The following is a 15,806-nucleotide window of genomic DNA, read 5'->3' as shown; positions in this document are numbered from 1 at the left end:
AGTAGTAGTAGTAGTAGTAGTAGTAGTAGTAGTAGTAGTAGTAGTAGTAGTAGTAGTAGTAGTAGTAGTAGTAGTAGTAGTAGTAGTAGTAGTAGCCGCCGTTGAGCAGATCCTAGTGGACGATTGCTTAGTTGGTGGCAGTAATGCGGTCAAGTTTTAGATCTGCGGACTTAGTGCCAGTAAGCAGTACTGCAGGAACCTAAATATACGACCGTTGATTAGTTACCGAGAGCTTTCAAGCTATAGAAGTATGCTCTACGTCACGAAAGTTGACATGACTGTTCCAAAGAGGGTAGAAAATACCAAGATAGGTGAGACCAAGTTGGTACCGTATCCTCGAATCTTCACATGGGATCTACACGTTATGGACTAGGAGGTGAACACTATGAGCCAAGGCCGGAATCAGAGGACCGACTTTTTCATTTGCTTCGATTGTCGGAGGCATTCGGTTAAGGGGGAAAAGCAAGCATGTGAGAAGGCCAAAGTGTCGGCTGCTGGTTCTTATCACAAGACCCGGGTCAGATCATCTGTTCAACGCTAGTCCACAGGTTAGTTAAACCTCCTGGCTTGTGGATATATCAACCGGCATGAGTAATGGTCTTATGCATTAATTAGATGCAAACCGGATGTCAATTGAGGGGCGCCGGCATCTGCGGGTTGATTCATGGGGCGTGGGGGAGACTAAGTAAGTACTAACTCCTACGAGTCTACGGAGTCCGGAGTAGCCGGTCTTTAGCTGTTCGAATCAATTCAGTTTATTTATATCAGCTAGAGGATAGTATTCTTTGTACTACTACTGTCTGAGAAAGTCCGTAGGGGTTGCGCGCCCGCCTTTACTTTTCCTCTTTTTTCCTTGTTTTGGTGTATCTGTTTTTTTTTTTTTTTCCCCTCGGGGTCCGGAGATATTATACAACACCAGCTGCATGCTTGCTGGGGGAAAAAGATCGCTTGGTCAAGAAACGATCGGTTAGGTATTGAGATATGCTATGATCATCTCATCAGAACCGAGGTATTGGGGGATTCAACGGTCGGAAAGAAGGACACGATTTTGGAGGGAAATGCAAACAGGGAGGATTAACCCAAACAAGCATATGTTCCATCAAATTGAAGATACTAGTATGCATCATATGGGGGGAAACCGGATGAATGAAAACAACGGGGACCCTCCCCAACAGGGCAAGTGCCGAGGCTCTGAGGAATTGGGGGGAGATCGCGTGGCGGGAACACGAGCACTAGCCAGTCAGCGGCCGTCATTTGCGCGCATTCCCGCTCGGAGACCAACAAAATAGTAAGGAAGGCTCGATCCCTCCCTTTCCCAACTGGGGTACACTCCATGCCTCAGGTAGGCCAGTTCGTTGTACTCTATCTGTCTGTCGCTCTCTCCCTTCTGTCGCCTTTCCTGTCCCTCCGCTGTCCTCTTCCCTGGCAGTGAGTGTCTTTATAGTCTCTTCTTTCTTTTCTTCTTTTGCCTTTTTCACTCAATTGTTCATCTTCCGTCACCCCTCACCTTCGCCTCTGGTCTCTGGTTTCCCTCCGCTTCCGGACTTTATCCACTCTCGCCACATCCCCGTCCCTAGACAACCACCTCTTCGTAGGAGTTGAGGGCCCGCTTCTATTGTTTCTTTTATAGATTGGTAGGTTGACCATTGCTATCTTAAACAACCCCGTCTTATCTCCGTAATATATTAACTTGTCTCCTCTCACACTAGTTTGTAAACTACACCTGTCGCTATGTTATTCTCCCAACAACCTCTCCACGTTACTCGCGCAGATGAGTTGCGACAAAGCCCTCCCAAGGGCACCCCTTACTCGGTTGCGTTGCCTGGGACAGAGAAGCCGGGACGCAGTAAGATCTATCGGGCCTGGAATGCGACTGAGGGCATCCTGAAATCGCTGGATCCTCAAGTATGCTTTTGCTCCCCATGACTTCCGGCGATCAGCCATCATTGCCATGCCTTCCTATGCTGGATGAAATCCTGACCCTTCTTCCCAACCGATTTCTAGGTCCTCACCGCACATGATATCTTCGAGTCCACCGCAAACCGATTGCCGAAAAACCACTGCCTGGGTTGGCGTCCCTACAATCCCACGACCAAGACCTACGGTCTATACCAATGGTTGGATTATCAGACGGTACAAAAGCGACGGGCTGCGTTCGGCGCAGGTCTAGTGGAGCTACACCACAAACACGAGTGCAGTCGTCCTGGCCAGTATGGTATTGGACTATGGTGTCAGAATCGCCCCGAGTGGCAGATAACTGGTACGTGATCTTGTTCCTTTCCAGCATGCGCAACACTAACCCTGGTCGTTATAGACTTGGCATGCATGTCGCAAAGCCTGTATTCGGTCTCCATCTATGATGTCCTTGCCCCCGATGCGACTCAGTATATCATCAATCACGCGGAGTTGGCCTGCGTTGTGACTTCGTTGCCACACATTCCGACACTGCTCAGGCTGAAGCCCCAATTGCCTAACCTCAAGATCATCGTCAGCTTGGATCCCCTGGACGGCGGTGAAGAGGCCGGTCACTCGAAGCGTGCTTTGCTCGAGTCAATGGCTGACGGACAAGACGTCTCCATCTACACCATGGCCCAGGTTGAAGAGTTGGGTGCTTCGGTGGACCGTCCCTGCAAACCTCCCGCTCCCTCTGATACCATTACCATCAACTATACGTCGGGTACCACCGGTCCTCCCAAGGGTGTAGTCCTGGCACACGAGAATGCCGTCGCAGCTGCTACAGGTGCGCTCATCAACAGCACCCAGAAGGCCGGCGATACCATCATATCTTACCTTCCGCTGGCTCACATCTATGCGCGGATGTCTGAACATGCGGCTTTCTGGGCGGGAGCCCGGATCGGGTATTTCCACGGAAATATCCTGGAGCTTGTCGATGATCTCAAGCTGCTCAAGCCAAGCGGATTCATATCTGTTCCGCGCCTCTATACTCGATTCGGAAATGCCATTCGCGCCTCAACTGTCGAGGCCCCTGGGTTCAGGGGTACACTGTCAAGACATATCGTCGCCACAAAGACCGCCAACTTGAAGAACCCTGACCCTAGCAAAGCTACGGGAAAACATGCCTTGTACGATCGGATCTGGGCGAAGAAGGTTGCGGCTGCCATCGGGTTGGAGCGTGCAAGAATGCTGGCTTCCGGTTCAGCGCCTTTAGATCCTACACTCCACCAATTTCTCCGGGTCGCTCTTGGCGTCGACGTTGTTCAGGGCTATGGTTTGACGGAGACTTACGCTATGGCATGTGTACAGTCCCTCGCGGACTTGGGCGCCGGCAGCTGTGGTGGGCTGATTCCTTCCACGGAGGCTTGCTTGGTGTCTCTACCGGATATGGAGTACTCCGTTGATGACAAGCCGTACCCTCGGGGAGAGCTGATGTTGCGAGGTGCGAACGTCTTCCGTGAGTATTTCAAGGACCCCGAGGAAACAGCCAAGGCAGTGACCGAGGATGGATGGTTCCGGACCGGTGATGTCTGCAAAATCGATGAGATGGGCCGTATCGTTATCATCGATCGCCGGAAGAATGTCTTGAAGCTGGCACAGGGAGAGTATATCTCTCCGGAACGGCTCGAGGGTGTCTATATGGCGGAAATGGGCTACTTGGCTCAAGGCTATGTCCATGGTGATAGTGTTCAGACGTTCCTGGTCGCTATCTTCGGCGTCCAGCCCGATACTTTTGCTACATTCGCCAGCAAGGTACTCGGACGCACTATCGAAGCCACAGATATCGAGGGCATTAGATCGGTTCTTAACGATTCCAAAATTCGTAAAGCCGTGCTGAAAGATCTTGCCCGGATTGCCAAGAAGCACAAGCTTGCAGGATATGAAAGGATCAAGAACTGCGCCTTGATGATTGACCCGTTTACCATTGAGAATAATCTGCTGACTCCGACGTAAGCGACCCCTTCCCCCGTTTCAATCATGATCTTCTATACTAATTCAACACTACAATTCAGGCTGAAGCTGAAGCGTCCGCCCACCACAAAGAAATATCGTCAGCTCTTGGACGAGCTCTATGCCGAGGCATTGGCTGAAGAGTCTGCTCCCAAGGCTAAGCTTTGAAGGATGGCGCTTTGTTCACCTATGTTCATCGCTTATCACCGGCAGCATGAGATTATTCGCTCGGAAAATCCCTAAGACTACACTGTACATATAACTGATTGCCCTCTTGTTTCACGCATATGCTGTCCATATCTTTTCTAATCTTGAGGGGCAGGTCCTCGGGGTAGTTCAGGGCGAGAGTAGAAGTCGTACGCCCTGCCTCGGCCATGGTTAGGAGTATATATTACATACTATTGCTTTCACCAATGTTTGCAGCATATAGGCACTTTGGGCGTCTACTTTGAGCCAGATATACACCGTAGATTGTTGCTTGAATCGCAAGTGCTACATAGAGCTTCAAGAATTAAGCGTGAATAGTTAGGATATCTATTCAATCCATTTACCAAGTGTGTCAGCTCAAAGTTGCATAGAATGCCATCAAGAAATACGATTGACGTTGCAAGCTGCAATAAGGTGGAAGGATGCCCGGCGGCGCCGTGACTTCACCGTCAGCCGGCCGGTGCTTGGCACTAGCGCCGCCGTTGAGATCCATTGGAATAGCTTCATCACCACCGTCCACCAGCAACCTCCGCATTCCTCTGCGGACACCACCACCCTTCAATTGTACTTCTGCACTGACTAGCTGCACTCCTCAGAACAGTATCTGTCGCCCATCATGCATCTCGTCCTCTTCTCCCTCTTCTCCCTTCTCTCCGCCTCAACACTAGCATCCGCCGCCCGTCATCTCACCATCACCATCCCCCCCTCGACTATCCTCCCCAACCCCAATGTCCTTCCAGCCAATACTCACGCGACTCTCACAACCTTCACAGAGGCTACGAACGACAATCGTCACTTTACTGCACCCCTCACCCGCTCCGCAACCTTCGACTTCCACCGTCTCCCCGCCTCCTCCAAGTCCGAATCCTACCTCCTCGATATCCGCTCCCCGGAGTATGTTTTCGCTCCGCTCCGCGTTGATGTCGCTGCCGATGGCTCCCTCCTAGGCATTTGGGAGACCTTTCGCGGAAACCCGTGGGATAACCGTGGCGCGGAGAAGTTCGTCTTTGATGCGAGTGCTCCCCGCGGCGGTAGCAGCGAAGCTGAAGAAACCGTAATGGTTGAGGCGAAGGTTCTGGCCCGGAGAGGATTTTATGAGGAAAGATCGAAGTGTATGTTTTTTTTCCACCCCCGGACTCCTTTGTTGAGTATTGATATTAGCTATAATGGCGACGGGAAGGAATGAGTGCGCTATGGTGTCTGTCTGTCTATTGAGTGATCTACTTGATACCTACTGAGCGCGCGCGCGCGCGCGTTATACCCCACAGCCCTCGTTTTCAACTCCCGTGATATTCAGTTTGCTGACTAGTGTCGAACTCATCCTTATAGTCTCTCCCCTGTCTTTGTTCAAGAACCCCATGATCCTGATGGCTCTGGTGGCTCTGGGCTTCACCTTTGGAATGCCCAAGTTGATGGAGAATAGTAAGTGCTGCCCTTGAGTCTCTTGTCCCTTGACTCCACACCCCTTTGTCTTCCGTCCCGCTACGTCTATATTGTGGATAGCTCCTTGCTAACATAACACTCTCACAACAGTGGACCCCGAAATGCGCGCCGAATTCGAGAAACAGTCTCGCTCTTCCCCCATCGGAGGCGCAACCAGGAGTGCTATGGCTGGTGGCGGAGCTCCCGGGAACTTCGACCTGGCGGGCTGGATGGCTGGTGCTACTCCTAGACCCGGTGCGCCTGGTGCGGAGGCTGCGGCTGCGGTTGAAGGTACGGCTGCTACAACGGGCCGGGAGAGCGGTGGTGCCTCGCGGAGAAGGGGGTGAGGTTTTGTATGATTACAGTATCACGTGGAGGCTTAGAGTATGGTATGGTATGTGTGTGTATGTATGTGTGTGGCTTACGGTGTGTGCTCTAGGATAGATATTGGATGTATCCATCTATAATAAGCTCTTTTGGGGCCCTTACTACCGGAAGACCTGGCGATGAGAATAGAGTATAAGTAACGGCTTGATTGTCGATCAGCTACAGAAGAATAGCCTCGTCTATGCATCTTCATAACACATTATTCTCTCTGAAAAGTAATACTATCTACATAGAAGTTGACAACCCGAAAGTAAGCAAGTAGTAAAAGCAACAGGACAGAGAACAAGAGCAACCAATAACTGGTAACCTCCCAACGCTCATAACATCATCAATCGCAATAAAGCGAAGCTAACTCGCGACTTCACACGGCCTAGCCTAGAAATCACCCCCAAAGTCATCGCCACCGAAATCCCCTCCACCAAAATCACCACCACCACCATAGTCACCCGGAGGCGGACCGTCAAAATCATGCTCGAAATCCTCAACAGCATCCGCCAAAAGAAAGCCACCCAGCAGACCACCCCCAACACCTAACGCCGCAGCTCCCGCAGTTCCCATACCGTTATGTCGCCGCTGCGGCGCCTGCTGCTGTGGATAATAGCCACCTTGTGCCGGATACGAAGGATAGCCATATGCCGCCTGCTGTGGAGGATAACCACCATACCCAGCCTGAGGATACCCATAGGCTGCTTGCTGCGGTGGTGGTCGACTGTAATTCGCACCGCTGTTGCTGCTGCTACCGCCAGAGTGCCTTCCCATTAATTTACCCAAGAGACCTCGGCTGCGCTCCTGTTTCGGCGCGGGTGACACTGATGGTCCCTGGGGAGACTGCACGCGGGAGTTTTCAGCATAGTAATCGGACGCAGCGCCAGATTGTGCCTGTGTTGGTGGTACCGGACTTCTGCGACGAGCTCGGGCTTCTTCTTCAGCCTGTAACTGAGCAGCTAAGCGGGCATCGCTCTCTAGTGTAGAATCCGGTGGGTTGTTGTACGGATTTCTTGAGCCCAGCGGTTTCTTGTCGCCCGCGGCGGCTGACGAAGGTCGATCACCAGGGCCCGAGGCCTCGTATGACGGCGGTGGCCCGCTGGGTGGTCTCTGCGAGTCTTCCATGTAGGTTGGTCCCTCGGGACGTTCCCATTGCGATCTGCCGGTGCGTAGATCTACATAGAACCTTTATAGCCAGACGTCAGTTTCGGCTTACAGGCAATTATCTGAAACTCAGGTATCTGGTGGGGATGAATGCGAGATAGGGGAGTCCTTACCATTGCTTATATCGGTCGTCGAACTGGGCTTTCCATCCTTCAGGGACTGAAGGAGGCGGGGGTCCAGAGGGAGGGGCAAATGACATTTGTGGTGGTGTGGGGATCAGATATGCAACAATGGGGTCCGAAACTAGATCAACTAAGATTTGAGCACTCGCCAAGACAGTTGGAGCAGCGAGTTTATGATGACCAAGCGCTGGGAATTGAGTGATATATGTAGTACTGACTAGAATTCAAGGTACGGATATCGAAGTAAAGCCACCCAGCAATGCCCCGTGGCGCTGCTCAGCCACGTGATGTAATTGGCCGGCGCAACGTTGACATCATTCATCATGGAGGAGGAATGTCTTCCATCCGCAGGGAATGAGGACCATTGATAGGACCAGTGCTCTACCAACTGACTCCGCCAGGCACCGGCCTAAATCCCGTCAAGTTCTCGGATGTTCGCATCGATGGTACTGCTGGGCGGCCACCAGAAATCTTCCTCGAGTTCCTCTTCTACTTTCTCCATGGCCTTTTGAAATCCGGCGAAGTCAATAATAACATTCGAGCCGGACTTTCCTTCCGTGTTTGTCTCACCACTCAAATCAATGACCCCAATATTCGGTGGCATAGAACCTGGTGGTGACACAACATGATGCAACCTGCGCTTGTACTTGTCGGGTACATCATCAACGGAGTCAACGGCATTTGTCCTAGCATATGTAGGAGGTTCCGCAAGCCCATCTCTTGTTCTCTTGTTCTGATGGCGCCGTTGGTTCCGGATATGTGCGAGCCTTATCTGCGCTCTGATATCCTGCTGAGACGCTGTATCTAACCCAGTCCTGCATTCCGGGGGTGGACCATCAAGTTGCCGTAGCTGCACCTCTTCCTTTAATCGAGCTCGTGCAATTTCACACTCAGGGATGTCCTCCGGACGAGCCCAGGCTGCAAAGGGGCCATCATAGTAGGGTCCTTGTCCAACTCCATATATAGGGTGCCTGATGAGCTTTTCGGTCTCCAGCAGTTCTGCACCTGCCCTGATACCTGAATCAGGATTAGATACATGTCCATCAATACGCATCTGTAGTTGAGGTTGTATTGAAGGCTTGAAATCCATGGAGAGGCCCCCATTGCTTGTAAACGAGCCGGGAGATAACAGATGGACCCCTCCAGCGGCATCGCCGATCAACAGATTAGACTTGTCTTTGGAGAAGGCACCGCACATGATTTCTTCCTCGAATTTGGCCGTATCCTGGACAAGCACATCTTCCGGGGCTCTAAGTATATCCCATCTCTTCAACACGCCGTCAGACGACCCAGTATAGAACTCGTCGATCCTATCACCCCATAGAGACAAACGAACACCAACATCGGCTTGCTCCCTGCTGATTGTCTCATCTATCTGGTTCAGAGCCTCTCCGTGTTGAAGCTTGTGAAGAATTTGGTCTGGACGCCGATGGTCCCAAACATAGGTGATCCCATCCGTGCAGCTGGCTGTCACGTAACCCGGGTTCATGGGGCAAATATGGGCGTCGTTGATATCTAGTGCCGGACACTCAAACTCCATGGTACAGACTTTCGATGATAAGGGGTGATACATCCGAACTAGGGATCTGGTGTCCTTGTAGGCCTTGGTGACAGGGCCATGGCCTATCGATGTTGCAGCTGCAAAGATTGGCAAAGTGGGATGCCATTTAATGTCAAACATATTCTGAGAGTTTGGGGAGAATTGCATAGGTGTTATTGATGCCTCGTCTATTCGCCACCCTGCCAACAGACCTGTCTGAAGCGTACCGTCACCCTTTTCGCACATTCCAGCAAGTAGAATATTTCCGGTCTCCTTAATGGTCCCCCATGCTAGAGAAGTAGGCACCAATTCTCTGTCCTTTCTAGATCGCGCCCTAGGTAGCTCTAGGGGGATGTGGGTTGACTCTGATAAGGTCCAAAGCCCGATTGAGCGTGTGCCGGTTGCGAGTAAGTTCGGTTCAAAAAAAGAACGAGCCATAACTTCGACCTTGGAGTCATGCTTAAGAGTTCTGCGGCATGAAAAATCTCGACCGGAAGCATTCCATATCTTCACTGTATGATCGTAACTAGCAGTGAAGAGTGCATCATCCCACCACTCGATTGAAGTCACGCTCATCCAGAGGCGGGGATCATGAAGAGTTCGGCTTGCTGCAGTCCTCCCTGGGGGTCGAAGGATCCAATGGTCTGGCAATTCCGCCAATTCATTATTAACAATATCACCAACAACTAGGTTGTTGTTTCGGTTATATTCCATGTTATGCTCGTCGCATTGTGCTGTCGCGCCTGCTGCAAATCTCGTGCCATCAGGTGCCCAAGCCAGGACAATCACATCATTTGAGGCATCTTTCCAAGTTTTCGCAAGCTTAAAATCATTGTTGATAGTAGAATAAAGCTGTCGGTTTACACGAAGCCCCAGCTCACGGCGCTGCAAGATTCTGTTCAAAGACCCGGTCATCTCTGCGCATCCAGACCCTGATGCAGTAGCCTTTATGATACAAGGGTTGGATGGAAGACAGCCTCTTCTTGCATCAGCAATAAACGCGTCTATCTCAGGAGGTCCACGTCGGCCGAGCACCAGAGCGGAGGGTAGAACTCTTGACAATTCCCAGAGCTTATTGTTAGAGATAGGTAATAGACCATCATGAGTGGTGTCCTGGACTAGCCCCAAAATCTTTCTTATCAAGCGTCCGGCTTGCCTCTTGTGCTTATCCTTCCGGACAGGTGCTATAATTTCCAGAAGCCATTTATGACTATCATCCATTCCCTCAATTCCTTCAGTAGACATTATCTGCGCAAGCTCACATAACCGCCAAATCTTCCTCGAGGCCGTTTGTGGCATATCATTGACATAAGCAGCCTGTATAACCTGATCCGAAAGCGCTATCTCCATCTTCTCAGGTCGCTGGAAGCCGTAAAGGAAGACGAACAAGTCCAAGACGGCCGCCGTTTCATTCCTGTCGAAGTCAACATGGAGAACCTCATCCGCTGGCGGTGATATGTTTTGATATCTCAAGGCATACTCTGCTGGGCTACGCAATGATGAATAGCATGCGCGCCCCGAAATTCCCAAATCATCCAGAGTTTTGAACGACGACTTGATAATCTGGAAATGAGGCGAGGAATAGATGACACGGGCCTGCTCATTTCTATCACGGGTACATGAAAAGGCTTTTGGTTCAGGCGCAATGCTAGGGAATGTAGGATGTCGGGATGTAGTAGATGTTCTGGCAGGGCTCTCGCTAACTTCATCATCGGAACCAAAACCAAAGTAGTAGGCCTTATCGTAATAATTATTAGGCCCTGTTCTCGCACGCCGAGAGCGTCGGCTGCACGACATCCCACGTCCATCTCCCGGTGACGATGTAGTATTTTGTCTATCCTGCTCGGAAAAGTACAAAGGATCTGGCGTTTGCGGTGTGCTGGATGTCACGCGGTGCTCGCTAGTTGCTGGTGATGATCTAGCGTCAATGCGCGTCTTAGGCCGCCTACCGCGCTTCTTAACGATGGTCCGAGTATTTCCCCCGGCATTGGAGCATTCTTCGGGGACAGGATTCTGATCACTGCGGCTTCCAGCCGGAGATGTTTGTGTTTGATACGAGGAGTTTCTCATAAACTGCGAAAGAAGGAGCTGGGCTTCCTCTTCCTCGACGATAGAAAGTTCTTCTGATTCCTCTGGTGTGTGTATACGGGACATTATGCGCAGATAGCGTGTCTCCAACTAGGCATCCCAAACCAAGACAACTGAGCTTGCCGGCGCATGTCGACCACTAGACCTGTCAATGACTGCCAGCACGGAAGTTAAAGCAGACTCGGATGTGACTTCGGAAGCGTATTTGCCGCAGCGCTAATTTGAGAGCTCAAAAGTCAGCGAAAAGCTGGTGAATGATCTGGTTCGACTCACGCAGGATTTTGACAGCCTGGCGGGGAACAAGTACTATATGAGGGGAAGGACTGGAAATTTCCCCAACATAGATACACAATTTCGGCAAGTATCCACACAGATTCGAGTAGTCATCACTTGCCAAGACGTCACTTGGGCCTCACCTAAGCCTCAATGATGAGGGAGCAGCAGAATAATAGAATAGATATCCTTGACGCCGATTGCGACGCGCGAACGCGCTGGATCAAGTGCCCTATAATCTTGCAAGAGGCAGGCGGTCTAATTAGGCGGTCTGGCGTCACGTCACGCCTTAGGCGCGCGAGGTTGAAGAACAATCGAACGGCGGCTCCTTGTGGGGTACTACTAGTAGCTTCGTACCTTGTAGCACGTACAAAGAAAGATATTAGGGTCCCCAGTTTGCTCTATCGAATCTACTAGCCACTGCCTTTGCACGATCGACGGAGCCTTCCACTGCCAGAGTGCTGGAAGTAAAACTATATGATCGTCTTTCCCAAACCTATACAGCTCAGGCCAAACTCTCCTTTCACTGAAAGAGGAGCCTACAGCCACTATAGCGGGATACAATGATCACGTATCCAAGTTTTAGAGTCCAAATCATTAGGCGGTCGGAAAGGCTAAGTGCTAGATAAATTGCAAGGCTTGACATCTTGATTCCTTAGACCGCCCACTCAGGCAGTTTATAGTACATATATGTACGAAGGATTTAGACCAATGACACAGACAAAGATACGACATTTCGGCTCTCGACACACGGTGAGGGAGTCCGTCAGTAGGAACTCCTGGCTCCAAACGATACTGATTCGTTTGCAAGAACGCTCTCTGAAGTCTCTTCCAGTCCACAACGTTCTTACTTGGAAATTGCCCGGTTCCTCTTCCGAAGAGAGACCATAAGGTCATACAGAACATCCTTGAACGCAAACAAGAACGCCGCAGTAATGGCGCTCTGTGTGACCTTTGGCCCAATGCCTGTCATGTAATGTTAGCTGAAGTTTGCATAGCTCCCCTCTGTCAATACTATACGTACCTTTGTACAGACCCACCAGACCCTCTTCCCTGACAATTCTCTTCAAACTCCCGTTCAGACTCTCCTTGGGACCATCTTTACTGGCAACATGCATGCGGCTCTTCACTGTGATATAAGGATAGGTAATAGAAGTTGCCAGTATTTTACCAAAAGCCCCAAGGTAAAATGCATCCTTTGGCGTCATACGTCTACGACGCTCCAAAATATTCTTCAGCTGTTCAAAAATTGTGTACTGTAGAATCGGGTTAATGACCAAGATGAGAGCTGGAAGAACACCGGCAAAGAGAGCTTTGGGTCCCTCTTGCCGGAGCAAGTCCATCAGTGTACTAATCGTGGACGCCCGCGACCTCTTTGGGGGAGCCCCCGGCAATGTTTCCTGCTCCGGCTCAGACTTGCGGGCCGTCATTCTAGTGTTTACGACCCAGATTGGGTTGGTGATTAGGACTGTCGCACTCCCGGCAATGGCCCCCGCGATCATTGACTCTGACGTTGTGAGCTTCTTCGAGGACCGCCCTGCACGCGCGGCTGCCTTTTCGAAAGCCGAACGCGTCCACTCGTACCAATAGTAGTAGACGAAGTTCGTAACACTAATGCCAAAAAGTGCAGACTCAAGGCCGGAATAGAGCCCAGAAACCCCCTCTCTTTGAATGATGCGGCGTATAGCGTCGTACGTCGTGGAATGGGCACGCTTGGACTCGACTTGCGCTCTCGTTGAGAGGGTAATCAGCGGATAACTACAACATATGGGATGTCAACGTTGATTTCATTAATGGGAGGTGTTGCCGCACGTCAAGAGCATGGACAGAATTCCGCCTCCAGCGCCCGCCAATGCATGTGCCATATTGTCACTCTGCTGGGTTGCAGCGGACACAGCAACCGCCTTCTTTTGCCCTTCAATATTAGACTGAGACATGATCGACGGCTCGTTGATTCTCTTGGTTTAGCGGGAAGAAGGTATGTCAAGGAAGCTGGTCGATATTGTACTATGGTGGCGCACGGAGATCGGGTATTGGTATCTCGGATCCTTATATAGATGGAATACAAGATGCTTCGATAAGTGAGTGTGAACAAGACGGTAGGTGGAGTACCAACGACTTTTAGATAAATCTGCCTAAGAGGTTCGCAAGGAATGACTGTAAAATAGGAGGAAAGGGGTAGATATGTACTTGACCCTGGGACAAACGGGGTAGGGACTATTCGATGTCGGGTGCGAGAAAGACTCGGCTCTGGATTGGGGGTGATGGTTTACATGACGTTTGCCGAAGCCTGTGCCTCGGCTGATCGGTGACCCTCATCAGCTGATCGGATCAACACTCATGCCATATGAAATTTGGCTGGATTCTTTGGAGATATTCCATACTCCTGGATGATCAATAGGGAGCGGAAAAATCGTATAAGGGAAAAAAATTGGAAGGAAGAAATGAAATGAGGAAGTGGCATTTGTCGGTGACTGGCAGATCACTTCACGTGCTTCATCTACCCTTGTTGTAATCATCCTCTACATTCTAGCTCCCCTTGGTACAGTAGCAGGTAATCGGAATAAGAGTTCCTTTGCTTTTGCTTTTCTACCTATGTGCATCGTGTCAGTATCGACCATCTTCACATCAATAATATAAGGGTCCTAAAGCCCGGCCAGATTTGAAGAGTGTGAAAGGCATTTATAGTATTCAGATATGAAAGCTTCAGGTATGGCATGTGACATCCCTGCGTAGGGTACAGTACGTTTGGTCTACTAATAGCTTCGCAATGAATAGCCTACTCGCGACTACCAGATCTTGATTACTTGTTACTTATCACTAGGAACCAACATACCAATCAACCGAAGGAAGACGGTGTGTCCCATTTGAATATAATTGTACGGAGTAGATTCGACCATATTGTCATTGGGGGTTAAGCGCTAACGATTACTCTATATATCCTATAACCTATCTTTCCCCATGTGGTAAATAAAGTACGGGTAGGTGAAAAGGGGAAAGCGAGTTTGTTCTGATTTTTGATTTGCCAGATAACCATATTCACTAAGTATCATTAACTTCTGCATTAATTGACCCTGACATAATCACGCAACGGATCCAACTAACTAAGAAAAACTCGACGAACAAGATAGAAAATGCTTTGAGTTAGAGAAAGGCCACAGACAAGACAATAGCGACGGGAAAGTCAAGGGGGAAAAAGGATAGATGACCGAGAGGAGGAAAGGGGGAACTGAGGACAGGGAAATTATCCATAGTGCACCATGTATAAAGACGAAACGAAAGCCTTCTAAAGCATGAAAAAGAAACTACTCCCGGTGACCATTACCAGCATAGAACATTTGAGATAGTGCTAGCGCTCAAGAAGACTGCCCTGCAACAGGGTACAGCAGGTAGCCTCCCTCATGGCTCCTCTTCTTTGATCACCAAAATTTTGCCCCGTGTCAAGATGGCGTATGCAACGCGGGATCAGGATCATCAATAGTCTAGCAGCAGCCGCCCGCGGAGCCGGATTGAACGCCCTGGCCTTGGCCAACCTGCACGGTTGGCTTGTTGTTGACAGTTGCAGTGCCCATGCGTTCCTTGATCTGTCTCGCCATTGTCAAGAAAGCCTGTTCGACATTCGAAGCGTTCTTCGCCGAGGTTTCCAAGAACGGGATCCCGAGGCTGTCGGCGAATTCCTAAACCAAGAACATATTGTGTCAATCACCAGCTCTGTCAGAACGTGAAGAGTCCCAGACCAAGGTCTGGCCACATACCTTAGCCACTGTGTATTCAACCACCTTCTTGTCTTCCATATCGCTCTTGTTTCCAACAAGGAGCTTATTGACACCTTCGGTGGCGTAGCGATCAATCTCTTGAAGCCACTGTTTCACATTGTTGAAAGAATCCATGTCGGTAACATCGTAGACGACACAGATGCCATGTGCACCACGGTAGTAAGACGACGTAATCGTCCGGAAACGTTCCTGGCCCGCAGTATCCCACTAGAGCGCCCGTTAGTAACGCCAGTTGACTGATTGCTATAAACGGGACTGCCTTACGATTTGGAGTTTCACCGTCTTTCCATCCAGCTCAATGGTACGGATTTTCTGTAGTTTCAGCGTTAAAATGTGGTCCTAAGACGCAGCCCGCTGGAAGCAGCTGTGATAAGAAACAAAAGGCCAGATACATACGAAGTCAACTCCGATGGTGGAGATGTAGCTTTCCGTGTAGGTATCGTCGGCGAAACGGAGAAGCAAGCACGACTTTCCGACACCGGAATCTCCGATGAGGAGCAACTTGAAAAGATAATCGTATCTAACCAAACTATTAGCATATCGATTGGTACGCACGCAGAGGGCAGCGCCGGCCAAATAAAGCGTGGGGGTGATGGAGGACAGCGGGGGCTCTAATAGGGATTTACATTAGCACAAGGACCGAGAGACAGCAGAGATGTGGATGATAAGACGTGGTACCCTCCTGGCAAGGGGAGCATCACCAGAACCTGATGAGCTGTAGGCCAAATATAGACGATCGAAGGCACTTACCACTCGGGATTCATGATGAGGCAGTTGAACTGGGCGTCAACGTATGCGAAATCTGGACGGTTTTTTGATGGAAATGGTGAGGATCTGAGGTTGCAGGACAAAGATATTAGGCGTGGCAACAAGCCGATGTAGTAAACGATACTTGAGTGTCTACTTAATGAGATGACCGAGCGGTCTCTTGAAATG

General features: G+C 50.3%; 6 protein-coding genes across 6 annotated transcripts; 2 read left to right on the top strand and 4 right to left on the bottom strand.

Moving 5' to 3' along the window:
- Nucleotides 1-1,731: 1,731 nt before the first annotated feature.
- Nucleotides 1,732-4,074, top strand: ASPBRDRAFT_32152 (putative AMP-binding enzyme; the record flags this gene model as incomplete). The annotated part of the gene is made up of 4 exons (XM_067622986.1): nt 1,732-1,905; nt 2,005-2,260; nt 2,315-3,905; nt 3,969-4,074. 4 exons carry the CDS (start codon nt 1,732-1,734, stop codon nt 4,072-4,074), a joined length of 2,127 nt encoding a protein of 708 aa, XP_067476537.1.
- A 548-nt stretch (nt 4,075-4,622) lies between these two features.
- Nucleotides 4,623-6,379, top strand: ASPBRDRAFT_157000 (uncharacterized protein). The gene is made up of 3 exons (XM_067619417.1): nt 4,623-5,225; nt 5,443-5,535; nt 5,647-6,379. Exons 1-3 carry the CDS (start codon nt 4,730-4,732, stop codon nt 5,880-5,882), a joined length of 825 nt encoding a protein of 274 aa, XP_067476536.1. The 5' UTR covers nt 4,623-4,729; the 3' UTR covers nt 5,883-6,379.
- Nucleotides 6,298-7,270, bottom strand: ASPBRDRAFT_197969 (WW domain-containing protein; the record flags this gene model as incomplete). Its single annotated transcript, XM_067621156.1, has 2 exons — nt 6,298-7,093; nt 7,185-7,270. 2 exons carry the CDS (start codon nt 7,268-7,270, stop codon nt 6,298-6,300), a joined length of 882 nt encoding a protein of 293 aa, XP_067476535.1.
- On the bottom strand, nt 7,259-11,293 carry ASPBRDRAFT_45586 (WD repeat protein). The gene is made up of 3 exons (XM_067625447.1): nt 11,095-11,293; nt 7,412-11,037; nt 7,259-7,314 (listed from the first exon to the last, which is right to left on the bottom strand). The coding sequence occupies exon 2, from the start codon at nt 10,885-10,887 to the stop codon at nt 7,603-7,605; it is 3,285 nt and encodes a 1,094-aa protein (XP_067476534.1). The 5' UTR covers nt 10,888-11,037; nt 11,095-11,293; the 3' UTR covers nt 7,259-7,314; nt 7,412-7,602.
- Nucleotides 11,294-11,483: 190 nt separating this feature from the next.
- pmp47 (putative peroxisomal membrane protein Pmp47) lies at nt 11,484-13,512 on the bottom strand. Its single transcript, XM_067619416.1, has 3 exons — nt 12,907-13,512; nt 12,119-12,852; nt 11,484-12,060 (listed from the first exon to the last, which is right to left on the bottom strand). Exons 1-3 carry the CDS (start codon nt 13,029-13,031, stop codon nt 11,942-11,944), a joined length of 978 nt encoding a protein of 325 aa, XP_067476533.1. The 5' UTR covers nt 13,032-13,512; the 3' UTR covers nt 11,484-11,941.
- Nucleotides 13,513-14,079: 567 nt separating this feature from the next.
- Nucleotides 14,080-15,796, bottom strand: ASPBRDRAFT_271476 (Rab family GTPase YPT1). The gene is made up of 7 exons (XM_067622337.1): nt 15,775-15,796; nt 15,621-15,704; nt 15,549-15,552; nt 15,267-15,371; nt 15,135-15,182; nt 14,850-15,077; nt 14,080-14,771 (listed from the first exon to the last, which is right to left on the bottom strand). The coding sequence occupies exons 2-7, from the start codon at nt 15,632-15,634 to the stop codon at nt 14,577-14,579; spliced, it is 594 nt and encodes a 197-aa protein (XP_067476532.1). The 5' UTR covers nt 15,635-15,704; nt 15,775-15,796; the 3' UTR covers nt 14,080-14,576.
- Between the last annotated feature and the right edge of the window lie 10 nt (nt 15,797-15,806).

This window comes from Aspergillus brasiliensis (genome assembly GCF_001889945.1).
Source record: "Aspergillus brasiliensis CBS 101740 unplaced genomic scaffold ASPBRscaffold_10, whole genome shotgun sequence".
Taxonomy (NCBI): Eukaryota; Fungi; Ascomycota; class Eurotiomycetes; order Eurotiales; family Aspergillaceae; genus Aspergillus; species Aspergillus brasiliensis.
The sequence above is the reverse complement of the archived record's forward strand: the minus strand, read 5'-3'. Positions and strand labels throughout refer to the sequence as shown.